This window comes from Erithacus rubecula, assembly GCF_903797595.1.
Source record: "Erithacus rubecula genome assembly, chromosome: 2".
Taxonomy (NCBI): Eukaryota; Metazoa; Chordata; class Aves; order Passeriformes; family Muscicapidae; genus Erithacus; species Erithacus rubecula.
This window is the reverse complement of record NC_136685.1, coordinates 61,923,616-61,947,686: the sequence shown is the minus strand read 5'-3', so window position 1 is coordinate 61,947,686 and position 24,071 is coordinate 61,923,616. Positions and strand designations below refer to the sequence as shown.

General features: G+C 40.8%; 2 protein-coding genes across 9 annotated transcripts in view; both read right to left on the bottom strand.

Annotated features, from left to right (window-relative positions):
* Window positions 1–13,401, bottom strand: part of MAP7 (microtubule associated protein 7) — a 107,333-nt gene extending 93,932 nt beyond the window's left edge. For 3 of the 8 annotated variants that reach the window (XM_079299214.1, XM_079299215.1, XM_079299213.1), the window contains exon 1: window positions 2,351–3,121. In XM_079299214.1, the coding sequence (XP_079155340.1) occupies window positions 2,351–2,480 (130 nt within the window). In that variant the 5' untranslated portion in view covers window positions 2,481–3,121. Of the gene's footprint in view, window positions 1–2,350; window positions 3,122–13,184 lie in introns of those variants that run through there. The other 5 variants (XM_079299218.1, XM_079299220.1, XM_079299219.1 and 2 more) reach the window with 5 other exon arrangements.
* A 2,639-nt stretch (window positions 13,402–16,040) lies between these two features.
* The window catches only part of MAP3K5 (mitogen-activated protein kinase kinase kinase 5), a 95,066-nt gene continuing 87,035 nt past the window's right edge, over window positions 16,041–24,071 (bottom strand). Inside the window, exons 26-30 of the mRNA XM_079298392.1 lie at window positions 22,217–22,457; window positions 19,395–19,507; window positions 18,387–18,499; window positions 17,449–17,525; window positions 16,041–16,767 (exon numbers count right to left, since the gene is read on the bottom strand). Of these exons, the coding sequence (XP_079154518.1) occupies window positions 16,707–16,767; window positions 17,449–17,525; window positions 18,387–18,499; window positions 19,395–19,507; window positions 22,217–22,457 (605 nt within the window). The 3' untranslated portion in view covers window positions 16,041–16,706. The remainder of the gene's footprint in view (window positions 16,768–17,448; window positions 17,526–18,386; window positions 18,500–19,394; window positions 19,508–22,216; window positions 22,458–24,071) is intronic.

Here is a 24,071-nt window from a genome sequence, read left to right as displayed (position 1 = left end):
AATGTTTGTTTCCCGGATCACAAAAACAACTCTCATAAGAAGTCTAATCAAGCCTTAGTAGTCTGAGAAGACCTGAACTATGAAAATATTGATTATGTTAACCTTGTGATGATATTCAAATACTCTTAAAGGAGGAAGACACTCCTTTACTTTGGAGTATCAGATGCATTAAAGGTCCCTTGGGTTTTAAACTGTTGTACAAAGACAAGTATAGCATGATAACAGAAACTGCAGATGAAGATAACATTTAGCCCAAGTCCCACAAAGATGACACAGATTTAGAATGTGCTAGAGAGAAAAACATAATTAGATATCTCAGCAGGTGCTTGCTGAGAAAAAACAACAGGTAAAGAACTAAGACGAGGCAAACCCTGTAAAGAAGCAAGAGAACAGCAGACACTAAAGATTCATGGGTCCATCACCCCATCAGAGCTGCACTGGAGTGACCTTACTTGGTACCAGGTGAGAAGAACAGCACCCTGAGTGCATGCATTCTCCATGAGCAGGCATTCCAGCCTAACCCACCCAATGACTGATAACATTCAAATGTACAAACAGAGCTATTTACCCACACGTATCACTGTGCAAAGGGTGTACTGTTCTAGAGACACTATGAACTATTTTAAATATTTAGTAAAATTAAAAACAAATTAATATAGTTCCAGAATATTTTTGTACCATCATTTCTCCTCAGGAGCAGTCAAGAGAAGATGACAAATTTTTATCTTCTTAAAACCATGTGAACTTGTTTGCTTGCTATCTGTACTACTGTGCACATGTATCTGTTTACATTTCACAACAACAAGGGAAAAATAAAGGAATAATCAAAAATCAAATCTCAGTTAAAACAAGAAAGACAAAGGATAAGCACATCTGTATGGCTCCTGCAAGTAGAAAAGAGTAGCTAAGTAACCAAACTGTTGGGAAACTAGCAGTGCCGTTGAACAAAACCAGGCAAATTATTGATTTTTAGCTTTATGGACTGTTGACTCTGGAAGCCATCCAGTGGGTGATAAAGGAAAGTACTGTGCTTCTTGAAACATTAAAACCTCAATAACCTCATGCTAGAGTTTGGATCTCCATTTTATATGGGCATTTTCAAATACACAGAAGAGCAGGCAACTGTGTACACAAGATTCTAACACAATAGGCATATTAACAATGACTAGTAATATATATTTTCTCATAAAGCTCTAACCACTTAGATATCTTACCATTTTGAGAAAAAAAAGTACAAGCTGCAAACTCAAAAGATTACCAACAAAAAAACTTGAGTTCTGAATTTGTTTGTAAAAGCTATCAAGCTTTTTCCTTCAGAAAAAGAAAATAAACAGTTAGGTGTGAATTATTCAGCTCTAATAAATACACATACTAAAAATTTGCTATTTAAATGCTTTCTAGCCTCTCCAGTTACATGGTAGAATGGTAATAATGAAACTTAAAACAGTGTCTTGAGGCTACAAACTAACATTTGTTTTGTAAACAAAAACTTATACAATCCACCCCTTCCCTCCCACCAAAAGCAGTGCTCATACACACAGAATCACTTGAGCACAAAAAGGAAAAAAAAAAAAAAATTACAGTCACAATTGTAAGTAGCAGAATCCCTGCCAGACTAAGAGAATTTAAATACCAGGATCCATGTAGGAAACAGGAATTACATGATACAAGACACACAGTGAGTACACAGGCTTGACACACTATTATAAATCAATGGCCATCACTATCCTTCTGCCACCACTGCTTACCTACCTTATGCACCATAAATAATTTTCTTGAGCAATTTGTTGGGTTTGTGTTTGGGTTTTCTCTCTGTTTTGTTTTGTTGTCAGACTTATAAAAGTCAGCATATTTGAACAATGTGTATTTTTCTACACTCTGCCAGAGGCACACTGCCCCTCCTGCACATGAATGGAAGTATGAACAGTTTCACATTGTCTTTGGCAAAGCTGTCTTCTGTAACAGGCAGGCATTGCATTCTGTACCCTCCAAGCCTACCCTTGATTTTAACAGCATTTTACCCAGACTGTAAACAGAAATCAAAGTAAACACACATAAAATCACTGATATATTTCTCATGCAGGACCATTGTCCCTACCAGAAGAAATGTGATTAAGAACTAAAAAGTATTTTTTTCTTCACAGCCAAAGCAGCCGATTGCATAACAAGCCAGGGGATTTAAATACACCTATCATACACAGCACATTTGTGAGTGCCAACGTGAATTGCCGAACTGCACCAGTCACTTACAGACTCTGTAGCACACAGAAGAGCTAATAAAACACTGCTGTGCCTGCTGTGCAATATATCCCACTGGCAGCCCTGATCACCCTGCAGAACAGCAACATACCTTTCAGTCTTGTGGAATTCCCATTTTTTTGCTGCTCATCCTCTTCATTAATGGTGAATAAACCTGGGGGATTTGGCCTGGGACTTTTTTTCAGTCTCTCTTGTCGGAGGGCAGTAGTTGAACCAGGCATATTGCCGTTGCCTCTTGCTTATTTACAAAAAAGTAAGAGACTCCAGCCCCTGATTAGCTGCTAGCTGCAAGGCTGTCTGTTCATTTGAGCACTTGTAACAGATCCCCTATGGATAAGCAGTATGCAAACAGCTGACAAATACCAACATCCAGCCGGCAGCGAAAGGCTCGCAGTCGTTCCCCTCCTTGAAGAAGAGCCCTAATTAAAGGCACATTGCTTTGGATGCTGCTCTTTGCTGTCTTAACCTGTTCAATCAGATCCCAGCCCACAGCTCCAGGTTCCTCGCAGCAGCACCTTCTTTCCCTGCAACCTTCTTCCAGCTACAGCACACTAAAATATTCAGCACGCAATACAAGAGGAGAAAATATGATCCGGCGCTGTTAACAGTTGCCCTGACAACACGGACACATCCTAATCAAAGGAGGGTCTATGAGTGCTGTCTCCTCAGCTGCAGCGAGCCTTGGGAACGCTGTGTCTTGTGGAGAGCTGGAAGCACCTCGGCAGCAGGGGCTGCTCCTTCCTCCTCTCCAGGCAGCGGGAGAATGGAGCTGCGCTTGCACAAGCAGATGAGCACTCCGTGAAAAGAAGCCTGGAAGGCTCCAGGCATGAACCTGATCTTTGCTCAGCTGCCCTGCTTGTTCGTGTTTAGAAATTTTAGCCTAACCTAAAACAATGAGGATGAGTCCTCTTCTATATTTGCATGTGCTGGGTGTCGTGTGTGCCACCGCCCCCCCCCACCCCCCTTAATCACCTTCCTATGCAGTACATACCTTTTGCATTAGGAATGCATACACCCACAATTACAGGCAGGTGTTGGAACATTCTTTTTCACATATGAAAGCACAAAAATGAGAATTTCTAGCTTGTGTGGACAATATGGGACAACAGAATTCTGAAAATTCTGTACCATACCATTAGTTTTACAGCATCCATCTTTAACACACACACTCGCAAAGTGAGCAAAGTCCAAACAGCACAAGTAGTTTTAGTTAATTGATTTCCCTCATATGCTGGCATTTTGGATCCTCTTTAGCTGTTTACAACAGAATGCTTGCTCACAAGTTTTGCAATCTGAATATTCCATCCTTCACAGCTGCAAATGCCACTATGCAACATGCCAGGTGTTTCACCTGTGAGACACCTTAATCTTCATCCACTCCCACCTCAATTCGGTGTGTGCTCACCATTTCAAAATGCTACTGAAGTAAAACCGCCACCTAGAATCACTCTATAATTTTAAAAGTACATTCTTTTCCCTCACTTCAGAGTTGTTATGTTTTGGTTGGTTTTTTTTTGTTTGTTTTGGGGTTTTTTAAGGGAATCTTGGTGTAACCTGATCAGCCGCCACAAGATGGCACGGACATTAGATGACAAGTCTGTAGGTGGCTCACTGAAAACTGCCACTTATACAGATGCATGTGATCACCTCAATGACACAGGTAAAACTGAAGAAGGGTCAGAGTTTATGACATGAACTATGCTGACTGCCACAGTGGCCTGGGATGCTCTTTGCAGAGGAGCCCTGTATCATGCTCAGCTGGCAGGATAGCTCTGTTCCTGCACATCTCAGGCTCATGAGACAGGATCACAGCGGATGGAGAAGAACACAGCACCACCTGAAGGCTCAGCTGCACCGTTGTTCCCTCTCCAGCACAGGCACAAAACACCCAGCCAAAACAGAAGCATTGTGAGGGAGGACAACATTTCTGAACCAAGCCCAGAGCCCACCTCTACTGTGTATTTTCTCCTGGCTACACCTCGGACTCTGGGCGTACACGATGACATTGTCTGCAGTTAGAGATGCTTTGTACTACAGGGTGTGGACAAAGGAGTAAGGAAGAGCTCTAACACAGGCTGTTCTTTGGCTCAACAATTTGCCTTCTGGCGTTTATACAAGCACAACTACTTTATTCCATGAAGAGAAACAGCTTCATCCTTCAAATGCCATCCACCTAACACTTCCCACAAACGCTACCTAACAGAATGCACATTGCCACAGAAAGTGGACAGTAGTTAGTGCCATCACAATTTCTCAGAAATTCAACAGAACAAACATAACAGAAAACTATATTTATATGACAGCTTCATTAAATATTGCTCCTCCCCATTCCACTGCTTTAAGTCATTAGGTAAGGATTTCTACCCTTTTAAAAATTATGTTTAATCGCCTTAGATTGCTAAACTCCTTAAATAGGCATTTCAAAACATGTAAGAAGTATATAACACACAAAAATACATCTGACTGGAGAAGCTTCCCAGCTTACAGGTATGTTTACTGTTTCAGCATCCCCATTTCCCTGTTATTGAAGGAGTCATGCAGAACAGATACAGGACTGAGAATGACTCCCTTGGTCCTTGCAGAATCCCCCACACCCATAAGAGTGATGTGCCCTTCATACAAAATGTAGTCATGACCAAGTTTGATGCTTCAGGGGCTGCTGTGCAGATGGATTTAGGCAATAACACACAGGCAACTGAGGTATTGGTACATATTCCTTCCTGTTGACTCACCAATGCAGAGGTGACAGAAGAAAAGTATCAACAGCACATTCAGCTTGCACAGCAAGATTTTATTTCAAGGTGCCTGTGGTTAAAAACTATGCCAGTTCACAACATGTTTCCAAATGCCTAATAAAATGCAACCTATTACATATAAAAGACACCTATTATAATAAAAAATACCCCATAACTTTAGACACTTGGGCAATTTTTTTCTGAAAAGCATTTCTAAAATTACTATTAAACATACATTAAAGGTACCGGCACTGCATAAAAGACTTTACTGACAGCCCCCCTTCCTCAAATCACTAGTTTAGGGAAGAAAAAAAGATGTTGCTGAGGTATTGCTAGCAGGAAAGCTTTGCTTATTTCAGCCTTGTCTCATCTACGTGGGAGCTTCTGTATGAGAACTGGGATGAAAGCAACATTCTCCTGAGGGAACAACAAGGTGGATAATTTTAGTAACAAGGCTGTTAAATGCTTAAAAAAAAAAAAAAAAAAAAAAAAAAAAAACAAAACAAAAGGAACCATTTTTTACATAATCCCTATTAATGATTATTTTCCCCCTCTAACCATTAGTCATCCTGTGTATTAAAACAATCACAGCTGAGCTCCCTTACTCATGGAGTGAGACTTTCTCAAGAGAAGTGAGGGCAACTGTGTGTCTTGAGGGCACTAGGTCATTTTTATGTTATCCTTTTTACAATGCCTGCAAACTGATTATCAGACAAACCATTACACTTCAACACACCTACTTGAACCCACTGGATTCTATAGGTATAATTACCTGCACAAAACATCATCTGATATACAACAATCAAAGAGCAGTTTGAACAAGGACTACAAGGACAATTAAATCATTATATGGGAAATGTAAATTTTATGACAACACACTGAGTGATCTTTCTGCTTTACCATTAGAATTTAAGACTTGATATCTTTACCTATGAAATGAAAAGGAAGTTCAAGTTAGTCACCATGGCTGAACTCTATATTTGCTATCTTCTTTCATTAACAAGATTGTTTCATTCTCTGTAAAATACCCAAACTGTCCTTGAAGCTCATTACTGTGATTTGGAGTATAATGAATTGCACATAACTTTACATTCCACAGCCACTGCCTTGTGAAAGTTTCCCCTCAGCTTACAGTATTTTATATCAAGAAATAGATCAAGTAAATATATCATATTAGCATACATTCCTTTACAGATTTCCACTATTTCATTGTTATTTCTGGTTTGCTTATAACTGAGAGGTTCAGGACAAGGTAGGTATATATCTTATATATTTATGACAAGAAAGGATATAGAATTTTGTTTTTATATTCATGTTTTCCCTGCATGAAACAATAAAGTTCCATTGGGAAGTAGGTTCCAAATGTCTCTTTCTTGGGAAAAAAAGATCAGGAAAATTCAGTTAAAATCTTCTATTCTGTTCCAAAAAAATCACAAAAAAAAATCTTCACTGTACCTACTCATCAAAACACAATCATATTTTGTATAGATTTCATATTTTCAGTATTAATCATCTATGTCAAAAGCTTTTTCTAAGAAGTCATTTAAGAATACATCATATAGGCAGTACTAGATCATTCAATATCTCAAATTTGAAAGGCTATATAAAGGTCATTAACTCCAACTCCCTACCCCTCACAGGACTATGTTGGAATACACATACACTAACTGAACTCCAAACTCAATCTACTCCTAATTTTCTTCAGGAGTCATATGTCTGTTTACTTTCTGCTGAACTAGGTTTTAAATCAGGAAGTCAGGCCTAAAAGATGAAGAAAGTAGGGCTTTTATTTTTCCCCTACTCATGTAAGAAAACAGCTATTTACCCAGCATCAAAGGACTGGAAACCTCCTTTTCTATGACATGTAAATCTAGGACAAAACAAACCAGCCTTAAAAAGCCAGGCAGGATTCATCCCCGCACCTTGTTTTGTGGTTTTTTTACTGTTAACTTGGAAATGGCAAGAATAGCCACTGTATCAGAAAATACACTTGCTGCTTCCATTAGGTCAACCGCTGCCTCAAACACCTCATTTTTCCGCTTCTGCTCTCTATTTTCTCTTCCTTCTACCTCTTATTTTTCAAAAATGACGCATTATAACTTTGTCTTTAAAGTGGTTTCTAAGTTTCTCTTCAAAGATATTTCTAAGGCCTCACTTTTATATACAAGATAATAAAGTCCAGCCAATTATTTTTACTGCAGTAACTGAATTATTTTTAGATAACTTCAGTATATAAACATCTCATGTAATAATTGATTTCTTCTTTTCACCTTCTAGGAAGGAAAAAAAATGCCCTTTGAATTAATCAGTGAGAATGTAAAATGCTAGAGAATAAGAAGGGAAACCTTCTCAGTTTGCTGTGCCCCTGATAGCACAGTGCCACACACTGGACCAAGGGCTGTTAAGAGCTCCTCAGACTAGACAGAAGGTAAGTGTTAACTTTTCTCCCTTCTGTCAAAGAAATCTAAACCTGTGTGCACTTTCATGCATAGGAAAAATTAAGGAGAGTGCTGGAAGCCCTGCCCTGTTTCAGTCAAACTCGTTCATGAGCACAAAAAGGCACGTGAACATGAGGAGTTCAAGAACTTAATAATGAGTCTCATCATTCATAAACACTTTCCATACATACACACCAATAAAACAATCAAATACAAGACTTACATTAAGAAGACTGTCACACTTTTAATTAAATAGATTTGCATAGTATGACTAATTATAAATATTGCACAAACATTATAAACATTGCACATGATGAATCAAAAACATATTTGATCATTCTTAGTCAACACTCTTTATTTATATATAACAGAATTATATTGGATCAGACCCTATAGTAGAACATATCATGTAACTTCAACCAGTGGTCAGTTAAATGAGGAAAGGCAGCAAGGAATTGGGAGTTCACAGGACAGTGGGAAACAGGAACTTGGTAGAAGACAGAAATTCTGAATTCTAATTGCCCTACAACTAATAGCCAGGGCAATCTTGTCCCTGCTTCTGTCTGAAAACAAAACAAAATAAAAAACAATTTAAAAAAAAAACCACAAAAAAAAACCCCCAACCTGTGTTTTAGTGTCAAGGGAACCAAGCTTGTTTAGCACTCAAAATTAAGAGCACTTATATACATACTAAACTTTTCAGTAGAAACGAATACTTCAAAGAAAAGGCTCCAAGCTTTTTCACAGAAACAGGGACATGAAAGAAAAGGCAATATACCAAGACCAAATTAATTTTTTTTTCATTGTTGTATTACTGACAACATCTGATGGATGGAATCTTGCAAACTGTGTTAATTACCAGTGCTTTTCCTGTTTCTTAGAGGATGAGCAAGATGTCTGGAGTTTTAGAAAAGGGAGAACAGAGTTTCAGATAGAGAGATGGTGAATATTTGGAGTCATCCATACTTTATTTTTTCCCTCACTAGTCTCACAGTGACTGTCCTTCCGGAGCACAAATCATTCCATCACCTTTCTGAAGAATCTCATTGTTAACAAGTCAGGGTTTCTAACTCCATTTATTTGAACAGCAAGGCAGCCTAGTCCTGCATGTCATATTAGCAGACAACTTGAACTCTGACAGATCTCCTAGAATACATTCTTCTAGAATATATTTTCAAGCTTTCTCCCCAAAACCTGCTTGTTCTCATGAAAGCAAATATGGCATGACTCCAGAGCCAACACTATGGGAGAGCTGCAGAATTAAGCCTGAACCAGTTTCACAAATACAGCATTTCTCATGCATGTGTAAGGTAAAAAAGAATATACACATAGCCTTTTCTGTGATAGTTCTTGGCAGTTCACTGCATTTCTCTAATAGAAGTCCTGTAGAGGGGATCCCCTTCCTGAAGGAAGGATAGATATACAAAGAGAACTACCACAAAGCAACAGCAGCACACTGTGGCTTGTATTGCGGATGTAGACTTACATATACTTTTTTCAAGTGGAAAAGAAAGTATATTGTTGCAAGGTTATCCAGTATTTACATAATTGAGGCAATTATTGCTCTGATGATTTAATTACCTTTAACACTACAAATAATTTTCAGCTCCAAAGTATTAAATTTGTTTATCTGGGATAATAATAAATCATGCAAATAAAATATTAGCCATCTCAGAGTACTGTAAATTTACAACTTTTTGCATTTTGAAATAGCACATATCTAAGTACGTATCTTTTCAAAATTAAGCCCAAGGAAAAAAGCAATGCATGTTACTCCAACTAAATTAGTAGAAGTTCTATTTCAGTACTGGAAGTACCACGGAAGCCAGCTTTTTGACCATCCCTTAACAGGCCTGATTCTTCTTCATAAATTCATATATATATATATATATATTTTTTTTTTTTTGGCAGTGTTTGGTTTTGTGGACTTTCTGTGTCTGTAGAATTACTTTGGTTTTGAATTTTTTTTGGAAGAGGGGGGATTTTTTTTTTGAACAGGGTTGGATTCTTGTTGAGTCCGTGTTTCTTGCGGTTTGTTTCACACACACCTTTTTTTTTTTTTTTTTTTTTACACCTAGTAATGCTGGGCGTGGGTGGGTGGAGAAAGCCTGACTGCCATTACACAGTAAGCACATACAAAGGCTCGTTCAAACTTTTCCACAGCCTGTAGTCTTTGCACAGACATTACCTGACCAATAAGAGACACCAAGACACAGTTCTTGAGCAGCTTTCTAAAGTTGAGGATGGCTTCCACGAGGATTCTAACCTAAATTTAATTTAGTTGTATAATTTTCATTCTACAAGGTACTGACAAATCTGAGTTTCTGTGTTTTAGTAGTGCCTCAAAAATCGTTAATGTGGGACCAAAGATATAATCATATGCTCTGAATTTCAAAGTTTGAATAGGTTTTCATCGAGGGATGGGCCAATAGAAGAATTGCAAATCCACGATTTATATATCAAAAACCAGAAAGGATTCGCAATGTACTAAGGCTCAGATAATCGTGGATGGAAATTAGAGCACGCCCACCACACACAAGCTCCAACACCCGCAGCACTGGTGAGCGCACACCCTCGGGCAGCCCCCGCTTCTCACACCTGCCCACGTGTGCGGTTCATGGCACAGGTGAGCGCACGGAGCCGGGACACCCCCGGGCGGTGCCGGAGCACCGGGACATCCCCCCGGTGCCGGTGGCTGGGCACAGGTATAGTCCATCCCCTCCTCTGGCCACAGTGACCAGCACTCGGCAGCTCCCCTTGAAAGAACACGAGTCGCATGAGTCGGCCAGAGACAAAACCCGCGTGTCACAATCCGTCGTGTAAATCCTCCCCAGCAAAACACGTTGGCGCCGCTGGGAAAGAGCCATGGGAATCAGGGCACGCCTTCAGCTCCCACCCACTGTGTGCTTTCTGCACTTTTGTGTTTTCCCTGATAATTTATCTATTTGTTAGGAAAAAAAAAAAAATAAACACAGTAAGATTAAATTTATTCTCAGGTGGAGAAAATACCAGGATGAGCAAGCAACAGATACAAAGTCCCATCAGCAGTTAAAGAGTGATCACTTCAAGCATTCAGCTTTCACAAGCCACCTGGCACTGACATCATTTAAAGTGCAGATTTGTTTTGCTGCAAGAAGTGCAGAGTAATACTAAGCTCGCTTAGAAGAAGAACTAACTACAATAGTACAGAAAAACATGACGGCATCAAAGCTTCTTTGCCACATTACACATAGCTCTCTCTAGTATCCCAAACTGTCCCAGAGCTGGCTAAGGCAGCCCAGAGCACGCGTGGGGAACCCCCACAGGCAGAGACATGCCTGTGTTTTATGGATGGGCAGCCATAAAATGAGGTGCCTCAGAAGCTTCTCCGTGTGGTATTCCCCACAAGAGGGCCCCTCTCATCGCAGGAATCACTGAACAGCTTGTTAGCACTATTAGATGCTCGAGTAACTATGACTGAAAAATTCTCACTGATATAAGTCAGTATATCCCCTGAGCACTGTATTCACTTTGCCATCCATACATACACGAATGGCAGAATAAAAAAACCCTTCACCCTGATAATTAAGCCATTTACCCAAAGAAAGCTAGTTAAGCAGACCATCTGCCAATAAAAAGAGCTACTTGTAACATCTCCCAGCAAAACCCTGGTGATGCTGAAGCCTTCCCCAGGATCAGCCCTGACAGTCCATGTGTGTAACCACAGGAGGCAAGGAAAGAAACAAACCAGCCACACACCACAACACACACACAGCGCTTTGTTTCTTCAACAGAGGCAATAGTTAGCAGTAGGTAATTCCACCGAACACAGATGGGATGTTGACCTTCCTGAGGAGCCGGATGCAGACACAGGTGCTCCGCTTGAGGAGCAGACTGCAGCCAAAGCCATCTGCATGGCCCTCCCTGGGCACACACATCTGCTCACCCATGGGTGGACCAAAGAGCCATGGAGGAGATCCTTGATGTGCTTTAAGGCTGCTCCTGTTTCTGAATGCCTGCAAAGCGGCCCCTGTGATAATTAACTCAGAGACCTAAAAGGATCTCAGCAGATAACAAACAGCTTCACAGAATTTTAATTCGGATTTCACTCACAAAGAAGTTTCAAATGAACTTTGACAGCACAAAACAATTTACATTCAAAATACTCAAGAAATTATGTAAGTAGATCCTTCAAATGTCCCAATGAATGGGACAATGTGTTCAACACAGCAGCTTGAAATGAAAGTATAAAGCAAACTCAGAATAAAGCAAGGCACATAAGTCCTTTTAAAACAGAACACATGCAAAACACATGTCACCTGTTGGCTCATTTCTAGTTTTAGTAAGTAATTAGAAAAAGACTGATAATTCAGATAATTAAGCAGAAAAAAAAATACACAAAAATTGTCGGCAATGTAAGGTAGAGAATTCAGAAAGTGTTTATTAGAAATGGCTTCAAAAACCAGCCACTTCTTCTCATGGAAAGTGAATTCAATGCAGCTGCAAACTCTGAAACACATAGGAACACAGACACACATCCTTTCTGAGGCTGAACTTCAGAGTGATGCCTGGGAGTGACTTGTAAGGATTTCTGAGCAACACCACTATACTTCTAAGTATAATGGAGACAGCACTTGGATGGGTCTGTCCACAGTCATTGCTTGTAACTGCATGTCTGCATTACATAAAGTATGCATAAAAAATATTACACCGAGGAAACACAACCAGTCTGCCAACAGCCGTGTGGCCTATTCATATGCTGTTGTGATAGAAAAGCTCACTTTTTGATTTGGAGATAAACTTGGACGCATTTAGAGAAGGATTAGCAAAGGGTGAGTGGAATGGGACTGTGGAGGACGGTAAAAAAGGGAAAAAGGAGAGAACTAAAAGTTGGACTCGGACTTCACAGTCCAGCAAGCAGCAAAAGCAAACAGCATCCGCGCCTACAACAGTGATACAGCGGTCGATCCGCTTGCGTAAGCCAAAATCTCCTCCCTGCACCCTCATCGCCCTTCGGGCCAAAATAAAAGCGAGTCAAAACGCTCTCGCAGCGTAGATCCCTCCTTGGAGGAGACGCAAGGGCATCTTGCCGCTTTCCCTGTAGGAAGCAAGGGCTTGCAGCCGCTCGCACGCCTTAGCGGCGCAGCCAAGCCCCGGCCCCCACAGCGGGCCTCGCTCGCCCGGCGCCGGGCGCTGCCACCGGGTACCTTGACCCAGCCGAGCCGTCCCTCCGCCCTCGCCCCGTCCCGTTAGCAGCGCCCTGCGGGAATCCCCCACCCTCGCTGCGGGAGCTCGGCGCTACCTCAAACCCGGGTCAAAGCCCGCAGCCCGGCGGCCGCCCCCTCCAGACCCTTTCTGGCCGGACAGGGGCGGCCCCGCACCCGCGTTGGCCCCGCCGCCGTGCGGGCACCCGCAGCGCTCCGAGCGGAGGGTTCGGAGCCCTCCGGGAAGGACGGCGCGGGCCCGCCGGTGGCCCGGCGCGGGGTCCGGAGGGCTCTCGCTGCGGCGGCGGGCACGGCTCGGGCGCGCCGCCGCCACCAGCGCGGCTGTGCCCGCCGCCCGGACCGAACCCCCGCTGTCCCCGGGGCGGCGGCCAAGCCCCCGCACGGCCGGGCCGCCGAGCGCCCCCGCACCTGTTGCGGACGAGGCCGCCCGGGCCCCGCCGCGCTCCGCTCCGCACGGCGCCCGCAGCCCCCGGGAGCGCAGGGCCCGCACCGCGGGCAGACCCGACCCCGCGCCGCCCTCCCTGCGCCCGGCCGCAGCCGCTGCTCACCTGCGGGGCGCCGGCGCCCGCCGCTCCTGCCCGCGGCCTCCGCCATGTCTCCTGCTGCTCGCCGAGCGCGGCTGCTCCGCCCCGCGGCTCCGCGGCCCGGGGCAGGTGAGCGCCACGTCCCCCGCCCCCGACGGCGGCTCTGCCGGCTGCAGGTGAGGGCGGGACCGGCGCCCGCGGCCCGGGAGCAGCCGCTCCTCCAGGGCTGGAGGCGCTGCTGCGGCTGGCGGCGGTGCGGGGGCGGCCGCCCGCACTCACGGCCCCGCGGCGGCCCGGGCTGCCGAGGTGCCGCTGTTCACACAGGTGCGATGTTTAAATTTTCCTTCAGAGCAGCTTCCGCCGCATAGGCACAGCTCGTTCGGTACCGGCGGCGAGAGGAACAACAGGTTTGGGGATGCTCGCCATCTCGACAGTGGGTGGGAGGAGTGGCGGCCGCCTCGCAAGCCCGGGCGATGCGCCGCATCGTGTGGCAAAGAGCTGCACTGCTGTAGACTCGTTCCTGAGGCACGTGCCCTTAAACAGCCGGCTTTAAAGCTGCGTGCAGCGCCTCGCTTCCAAAAAAATCGCTCTGTGAAGAGCTGTCGATGCGTCAGTCACTTCTCTAAAGGTCGCGGTCCTGTTACCTTTCCTATGAGTTTGCCTTAACTTGCTTTATGCTGCTTTTCAGGGTCATAAGAGTGTTTCTCTTTAAAGTGTTCTAGTCTGCATCGAAACATCATTTAAATTTGCACCTGCTTGTAGGTAGCGCCAATCATCAGAACTACAGGTGAAGGGAGGTGGGTGAATCGGGGAACTCATAGGATGCAGTTGTGGATGCGGCAAGCAGGTGGAGATGGGCAGCTCCCTTAGTCTGGAGAGCTTGGACCAAGTCAATTTCAGTCACCCCGCTGAGTATGCGACTTTCACAAACTGCTAAGTTCAGAGCACATGGTCTTCTACTGGAAGGGAAGATTATTATTTTGTTGTTCCATCAAGAGCCACTTGTGCTCTAAAACAAGGAGATTGTGACTGGGTGATAAACACGCCCTGTGGCTTGTGGGCAGGGGAGTGTCTGTAATAGAAGAATAGGCTGGGCTCTATGTTTAAAGGTGCAAAAGAGCAAAATCAACACTGCCTTGGTCGAGTTTTCACTTCTGTGCCCTCTTAAGGGAGGTGTAAAGGTGTCAGTCAATTTGAGCCCTGGATTACAACAGCACTGATCAAGGACTAAGAGGTTATCCAAATTCAAACCCAGTGGTATGCCCTATGGCCATAATGTTGCCCTCAGCAAAATCCTGCACTAAAGTAATCTCAAATCCCTCACTTGTGGTCCATGTAGACATCCACCCACCAGCATATTCTGGGAGCCAGGTTGAAGAATCCCAGGCTGACCTGTGTGATCCACACCATCCCAAAGTGTTATGTCATGTTTCATCTGAGGATATAAAAAATAACATCTGATACCATCTATATGAAGTAGCCTGATGTAGGGATCTCACATAAGCTTCTGTGCACAGATCTAGTATCTGATGGATTAGCTGTGCTGCTCAGGGAACCACATTCAGACCAGAATTGCCAGAGGAGCATAAATGTACATGGCCAGGGCATGGATCAGATCCAGCAGTCTCACTATGGAAAATACAGAACTGACTGCTGAGCAATGCTGCAGAAGCCACCTCGGGTCTGCTGAAGCCAGCAGATAACCACAGGAGTTAATTCCCAGCTGGTGCCAGGCTAGGTCTCCTGGAGACACTCAATGGAAATCTTGCTCACACCCCTTTCTCCCTTACATAGCTGCCATTTCTGAGCATTCTGAGTCACAGAGAACAGGCTGCATGCTTTACAAGTAAACAGAGCAGTGCAATTACCTTCCAGTCATACCACATGAAACCAGAGGTTTTCAAAGCTGAACCAACACAGCATTGTGCTTTACACAAAAATCAAATTAGGGAAATTCATTGTCTTAGAGTTACTTCTCAATGGGTACAGTCTTCTTTAAGTTTTGGGTTTTACAAGTCAGCTTCCACCACTGGTGCTTCTAATTTTTAAAATTACCTTAAAGCTCTATTGTTTTCTGCTGTAATACAAGTAGAAATTAGTAAATAGTAGCTGTGTTTCTCATGAAATGCAGTGACATTTTCTGAATGAGTTGAAAACATCTGTGCCTAAAAATTAATAGAACCATCTTCAGAGTAAAAAAAAAATCTGACTAAAATGATTTCATCTACTGTTCTTTACCTTATTTTTTTAATACGTAATTCTTGCATTTTAGCCAGCAAAAGTAACTGTATACATGTTAGGACAATGTGTTTATGTTTTTAAAAAAAATTAGTTTTCTTTGAAAATACCTGCTTAACCTGAAAAATTAAGATCATAAGTCTTTTACTGGTTACCATGGCTTATGAAGAAAGAAGCAGCTTCTTGCCCAGGCAAGTCTTACCCACAATGGATTTTTTTGCAGCTGCCCCAGAAGAATCTGTTGATACCCAGTGCTAGAATGATGGAGCAACAATGACAGTGGATGGACAGGGAACACCCACCACCCTCCTTCATTACATGTGAGAAAAAAAATCATCGCATAAACAAAAGGTCATAATGACCATTCAGTGCAAGGAGGCAGGACTTTTCATTTCTCAAGTCAAGTACAGCATCCAGAGAAGAATTTTGTTTGATCTTTGCTTTCTGGTACAGGAATTAGACTGAATAGAAAAACCAAGAAAATATTCAATGCCAGGGTCATACTCAAATCACAGTAAATTTAAGATGTGTCAGAAAAGTTCTGTTGATACTCAGATGATTTTTTTCCTTTTTTTTTATTCCAATATTTTCCAGTTCCACACCACTGTTATTATTTTAGAAGCCCAAAAATATAAGAAAAAGTAAGTCTTAGGTTATTTTTATTTTGAATTGTGTATGTCAGAGATAGCTTTAGAACAAGCTAACATTACTGTGGTTCAGGTGTATACAACTGGTACAGTTCAGTAGTACATAAACAACTCTAAAACAAATGCACCGTAGAACTTAAATTACCAAAAATAAACAATATTAAACTATGTAGGGTGGTAGATAAAAACAATTACCTTTAGTTCTTGCACACTAAAAGAAAAATATCTAGTTATGATTGAAATTATGAAGCTCTACTACAGATAATATTGAGATATATTACAAAGAAATTGAAAAGTTGTTGTCACATTTTGGTTTTGTTCCAGTGATGTACTGTTACATGAAATCATACATCATTTGTCATGAAATTAACATCTGTTTACTTTAACTACAATATTTCATGAGTTCATAACTTTTGTGTGTATGTTTTCTAAAAATTTTTTAAAAACTTGCATGTAAAAACATTTGAAGTAAAATAATGCTGCAGGTTGTTTACAGATTCCTTGCGGATTATAGGAGTAAAAGCAGTCAGGAAGCTGCAGTGTTTTTAACATTGGTAAACAAATACTGGATTAAAGTGCAACAGTCCTTCTGACAGCACACCTGCTCTGGCTGAAAGGAAATCTTTTCATCTCTGCAGAGAAGCAAAGTAAAGTATCAGCGTCAGGTGTGTTTTTCTCGAAAGTCAGTGATAGCCTTCCAGAGTGTGCACAGCATTCCTCCTCTGCAAAGAAAAATCATAAAGACACTCAGGCACAAAGATACTGTCTAGCCTGAAAGCCTTCCAACTGAGGTGCTTTCTGATTTTCTTGCTCTGGTTTTGATCAACAATATTCAGTGGGAAGGCTGATCAAAGGTGATGAAATTCAACATGCATTACTCAAACAGAGAACAGAGTCCTTTTCTGATTAAAGGACAGGGCAATCTTTCCACTTGGCAGATGCCTGCTGTCTGGAATTCAGACTTCTGGTCCAAAGGACTTGCATAACCCACATTTCACTTCCAACATGATGCAAGTTGGTGACCTATACACCTGGCATAATTAGGTGAAATGTGGTGTTACTTACAGTCCATGAGTAACATTTCTTAAGTTTGATGATGATAATAAACTACAGAAAATTTTTCTAGCTCTACTTTTTAAAATGAAAGCAAGGCTCTAACAGGATATCCAGTGTTTCCAGCTGTAAGGTAAATGCTTTACCTTAAAATTTTGCCTTCAATAGAAAAAGCCTATTTTAAAATTTAAACAGTATCAGCTGTTTGGCAGAAATGTATCAGCATACAAAGACATACAGGAAAGTGTTACTTGTTTTAAATTAATAGTACACAATGCAATAAATAGTGACTCAGTATTGGTTAATTTTCCTTCTTACAAAGCACAGTTCATTTAACTGTGAAGCATTACCTCAGTCTCAAACATTTCAGATCTTCTCGTGTAACATAGCAGAGAACATCTGTTAAGGTATAGTCTTCAGCCAAGAACTGCAGAAAGAAATTTAAATGAACATTTTGTTAGAAATATTATTTTAATTCCTAACTCATCTTCCTAGAATCATCTGCCCCTAAAAATAGAAGGTTAAATTTGGGAAAAACCTAAAATTGGGTTGAAATGTGGTACAGGTAACAGAAAAACATTGTTTCTACAAATACAGTAAAACTACTTAAAATTTCACACTGTATACTCTGCATTGGCCTACCAGGCACAATTTCAAGGACGTAATGCTTTTACAGCTACTCAAAACCTTTGTCAACTGGTGTTTCTATTGTTACCACTGGTATCTCAGAATCACAGACTTCACTGAACACAAATTAGACTGTAAGTAACAACACATTTAACCCATGAGGAAATGAAAACAGTTAAGACCTGCCTTTTCAAAAATGACATCTAAATTTGGTGTAATTGAATTTGGAGGAACCTTTGGTTGGATCTGTAGGAGTGATAACTACATGCAGGTATTCCTAAATTAGCTGAAGCCCTCAACACCTCTAAAGTTATATAATTTGCTGCAGAGCAGACTGATCTACTTCAAGATATTTCACTACAGCACAGTTAGCTAAGGGTGAACGTGCATCCTGTATCATCAGCAGAAATGCTGCAGTGTGTAGACACTGAATACCCAGGAGTGTCTATTTACCAGGTTATTTTGTTGCTTTATTCATAATCAGATTTAGGAATTATTAATGGTACTGTATATTTATGAAGGCCCTCACATTCATGGCTTTTTCCTATCCTCTGAAAACAAATTAAATCTCTCAAAATGTGCTAAAGTAATTTCAAAGGTTAGGCATTTTTTTAAACTGAGTACTGCAACTGAGCCAGGCAGTGAATAGGATCATTGCTACCTTGTTTATCGTGGCCTCATCAGCTCCATGAACTCTCAGCCAGTTGATGAGATCAGGGTCTTCAGTCCCTGTGCCAGTGGAATGACGATGACAGACAGACAACCCAGGAATATCTGCAACAACCAGATTTGAGACAAGGTTTTGTGTTGCGAAAGCAACCTCTTGTCATTTTTGACTCCTCAAGCACTTTCTTCAGGATGCTTTCCCTTCAAGCTCAGAATACTAGTATTCCCATAAATAAATGACAATTCCCAAAGAACACCCTTAATTACAAATTACAGATAGTTATACATTAATTTCTCTACAACTGTACTAAGGGTACAGTTAAAGTAGTGTGAACATTGACACACACAGATTTTTTACCCTCTTCTGAAAATTACTTTGCTAGTACAAGGCACATCAATGTCACTGTCACTGTTTCTACACAAAGGTTGTTGCATCAATTAACTGAACTGTTCAGTGTAACTCATACAATTGCTGCACAGGCAGTGGTCTTAGGCTAAGGATCAGCTGCTTTTGAAAAGCAACACTTAGAAGCACATTAGACAGAAATATCAAACTTCATTAGCACTTTCACCTTCTTCAGGGCAGACACAGCAAACTCGACTTCCCTCAGTAATGTTTAAGTTGTATTTGCATCTCATCAATTAGAGCCTTTTGAACTTCCAGTGTAACAATTAGAACAGTCTGTAATTCAAGGAACACTTATCTAAATATACTAGATTATCCTCTTTAGAAATAATATTTATTCAGTAGGATATAAGCCTTGTACTCTTTCATATAACCACAAAGAAAAATATTTAAATCATACCATTACTTGTACTGTGATTAACAAATCCAGTGATTTGTTTCCACAATGTACATTCTTACTTCAGAGCAAATCCTACCAGAAGCAGCACAATAAAGCATCTTTGCTGAGACTGGCTCAATAAAATGAGCAGAATTTAGCTGGCACTTTTTCCTCTGTAGCCAGTATCGAACTTTTCTTTAAAAATTCTTCTCACTTACCTATTGGCTGTGACCTGAGCTGCAGGTTCCTGATCTCTTGATCTTTTTCTTCTATAGCTTGATGCAAAAGGACTTGAAATTCTCTCTCCTTTTGAACTAACTCCTCCAGTAACCTGTGAAATAATGGGAACAAAGCACACATTTCCTTCAGTAGCTTCAAATTTTCAGGAACGGAAAGAACTTACTATACCTAAAATGGAAATCTTCCTGGCAAAGACAACAACAGACTTCTTCAGTTTGCACAGGTATATTCTTTCATTATAGATTGATTATGACCTATATCAATATAAAGCATTCATACAGAAGCCCCCTCCACATAAATGCTCAGTCACTAAACAAGTGGCATGGTAGAAAATGTCCTTGAAATTTCTATAGCCTATGCTCTGTTTTAAACAAAACTGGAACTGAGAACAAATATCAAAGTGGTTCATAAACTAAGGGCTGAAACATTGTAAGGAAAAATGCCAGTTCATATCTCTCCAGCAGACATTTTCAAAGGTATGGAAAGGGTACAACAGTGATGAAAATGTGGTGAAAACATATGGTTGCATTTCAGAAATATGAAAAATACATTCTCGACCACACAAGGGCTGTCCCTTCCTCATATATAAGGCACTTTGTGCCTGCCCTTTTAGGCTATATTAAGAGTGGAAAAGAGGAGGCAAAATACTTGCCTACTCCTTTAAGCAATTACTTCTGAGAATGTCAAGCAGAAGTAAATTGAAACTCATGTTTGACCTCCTTCATAATACAAACCCAGAGAGAAACCTGGAGAGATTCAGTGGCTAGCAGCATTTAAGCTGATCAAAGGAAAACAGTCAGAATATAATGGAAAATTAGTGTGTAAAATTGCTGCAATTTGTTCTTTTAGAAAAGTGGTTTAGTAAAATGCAGGATTTGTGAATGATACATCATCAGGAGCTTGGTCAAAATTTGGACATGGAGAACACACTCATACACCTATAATTGACTCCTGACTCTTCAGAAGTTCTGCCTTGAAAGGAATGCAGCATCTTCATCCCTTTCTTGAAACCTCTGGCAGTCTGAGAACTATGTAATAACTGCTCCATTTCAACATGTTTCATTTTACTTATCCATATATCCATTTTTTTTTAATTTATACCAGCTGAGCACTACAACCTTTTTCTGAAAGACAGGAATTCAGTTTAAAAATGTGCCACTAATGCCCCTCACCTGCCTTTGCACAGGGGAAAACAGAATCCCACATGACTTCATTGTAAAAGCATCTAGTTCTACTTTTAGCTTGCATGCAGGCCTACCAGAAACATATTTGCACTTGAGTGCTTCCACACCTGAGCTAACAAACCTTAACAAGTCCACCCTGCATGGGAACAGAGCTGCTTGGTGCATCTACACTACCCCACAGCTTGATTATTCTCAGTGTGAACTGATACTCTGTCCAGACAGGTCACCTTTCAGTCAACTCATTCCTAGTCTATCTATTCTGGTTGAAAAGGCCAATAAAATAATCCATTATTTTCTCCTGATAACTGCTTGCTGCTTATGCCAATAAAGCTTTCATAAATATTTAAACAATTGTTTGTATTATTTATTCAAAATTTCTGCATGAATGATTGAATGTGAATATTTGGTCAGAGGCTTTCCATCTGAGAAATTTACAGAGGCAAAATGTTAGCAAAGAAGTACCTCTACAAGCTGATTATTTCAGAGGCTATTCTCCACCATAAGCTTGTGAAGTAAAGTGAGTCAATCTAAAATATTTACGTATTTCTTTAGGGATATCAATGAGACAATCAAAATACTTCTCAGTGGTCACAAGTAAAAAAATTAATTATGACATAAGGACCCCAAAATACTGTCACTTTATTAAAACAGTATAGTCTAATGAACTACTCTAATTATGGCAACCTTCTCTGACACATGTAAAGTGCAATTTAACATTTTAATTTCAAATGGAACTGCAGCTCCAAAGAATGTTCTACCAGTGTAACAACTGTCTTATTGAAGACATGTTCTCTTTCTATCAAGGTCACATTCAAAATTCACTGAGTTGAGTAGAAAATCCAGTGTAATAAATCACATGCTGCAAAAGCAAAATATCTACTTCAACCAGACTATTTGGTATATTTTAATGAAAAGAAAACAAAATATATAGAAGATCATTTGGTTTTGGATTTTTCTCTGACATTTCTTGAAAGAACAACAAAACCCTAAAGAACCACTTTCACTTGCACAAAGTGTGAGACATATTTATGAAAAAATATGCAGTACCCAAATTTCTTGCTCATTTCTTCTTTTAAACAAAACACCTATTTTCCCCATCTTTCTCTGATAATAAAAAGGTGATGATTACTGGTTAGCACAGATTTTGCTTGCAGTGATTTCTGTGCATGAAACAAACCTGAAGCAGTTTCCCTGTGGGGTTTGTGTGGCTGTCTATTAGCTTGAGTTCACTTGCTGAGAATAGCTATAGAACAGAACAGCAAGTTCTGCCTTAATGGAAACAAAACATAACATCATTCATCAGCCATACAGAGCACACTAAAGAGAGAAAAAGCAGAAGTTTGGCAGCAAGTCAGTTTTTTCCAGACTTTCCCTGAAAGGGCACCTGAAATCAAGTCTGACCTTAACTTGCATCACTATGTTTTTTTTTTGAAACCCATGAAACTATGTAAGTGACCAGTCACAGCTAAGCAAGGGCCATCATTAAAAGGAACAACTTACACTGCAATGGAATTTTGGCACTGTCACTAGTATTCCAGCCTGTATATTTTGAAAACTAGCCAATACATACTGCTGTAAGCAGGCTAGTGCTCCTGTCTCCTGATGTCCAGACTTACCTGTTTGTCTCTAATTTCAGCCTGCCCAGCTGGACACTCAGTGATCTCTGAGCAGCCTGGGAGTCGTGGGACACCGTAGAGCTGAGTGTGCTTACACCTGAGGTAGCTACTGCATCTTCCAAGACAATGCAAGGCTGCTGGATGGCTTGATTCTGAGGCTGTTCATCTTGATCTTCAACTTCTATATCATCTTGATCGGCTGTATCACTTTCAGATGCAAGACTAAAATGCGGCCTCAATTCTATTAAGATACAAGCAAAAGAAAAAACGCCAAAGATGTTAAACATTAGTTGAATATTAAAACAAAAGCAGACCCAAGTGACTATTACAGATGGTCCTATAGGTTTGGTTACAACAGACCTGAAATTTCTGTAAAAGGAGAACAGATATTTTCTAGGAGTATAAGATCACTCAAAACAGCACCTTCATTTATGGAATTATTATTTGCCTATTGAAGGTTCAAGAGCTGTAAAAAACCAACATCTGGATGAATAGCATTCCAGATTTGGCTACCATTTCATGTCAAATTGTGCTGAAGTAACATGTACAGCAGTGTTTCTTTTGCTTAATTCCATTCTCAGTAGTTTGTGTTTCCTTCCGTGCCTGACTTGAAACATTTTATTAAACAAATAACCATTGTTTCTTTTCTATCCAGGTATTCCTGCTGTTGCAATTCTGGCATATTTAGCATTCCATCATTATAAGAATACCATGTTCACCAAAAAATTGCATCCAAACATAAAGAGGAAATTACAAAAGGGCTCATCTCCCAACAATTAAAAGCACACTTCCCTTCTACTTATCAGAGGGAACATTACCTATTTTGTAATGATGCACATCCACAAAACTACAAACACAAAGCTATACCCTGTTTTCTGTTATTCCCTGTTTAAACTACCTACCAGAGCCTACCAGGTATGCAAGATACGTACACCAGATCTGACATTCCTACACAACCTATTATTGTAATGACATCTGTTTGTTAATTCTAACTATTTAATGTAAATCTTTCTTCCTTCTTTCAATTGTGGCTCCTTACTGCTAAGAACTCCCTCTAGTCTCTTCATCAAAATGTACTTTTTTTCCTGAAACACTTGTTTTATGCCGTTTCTGCTGAGTAACCAAACTAACAACTATGTTTCTCTTCTTCACAAAAGAAACATTTGTTTCTTGATCTATTTCACCTCTTCACTTCAATGCTACACACCTTTTTCAAGGCTGAACATAAGATCAACAGTGCTGTGCTTTCTCTAATTCAGGAAAGCGGATTTATTATACAGCAGTTACCCAAATATTGCTAGGCAAATATGTCTGAATTTGCTTTGAACTTCTGTTCTTATTGTTAGGATACAGGAGTTCTTTGCCATTGTTCACCACCAGGCAGCATAAAATTGGTTTTGCACTACCATTCCCTAAACATGCCATAAATTTTAGAAGTGTTAAGGCAGTGATAAATCTCTACATCATATGATTTTAAAAAAATTAAGAAAAAAGAGTGAGACAAAGGCACGGGAAAGTAATCAGAAGTAGGGTAAGGCAATTAGGGAAGCAGCAGATGATCAGTGCCTGAAAACTACTGGGGCACAGAGGCCTTTGTTTAAGCTTTACCACCTACAATTAATGCTGACACTGAGCTGTATGGGGAAGAACAGACTATTAAGGAGGAATTCTACAGTTACTCCTCTTTCACAGCAGTGGCCTTCAGTGAGGCGTTCAGTGTTCTAATCAGAACACAGAGTTTCTTTACAACTTGAAACTAACATAGAAACTCATAGAAACCTTGTTGCTTGTGCTAGGGATAGGGGAGGTAAGGAGAATAGGAATAGCTGTAACTTTCAATGTAATTTTCAGATCT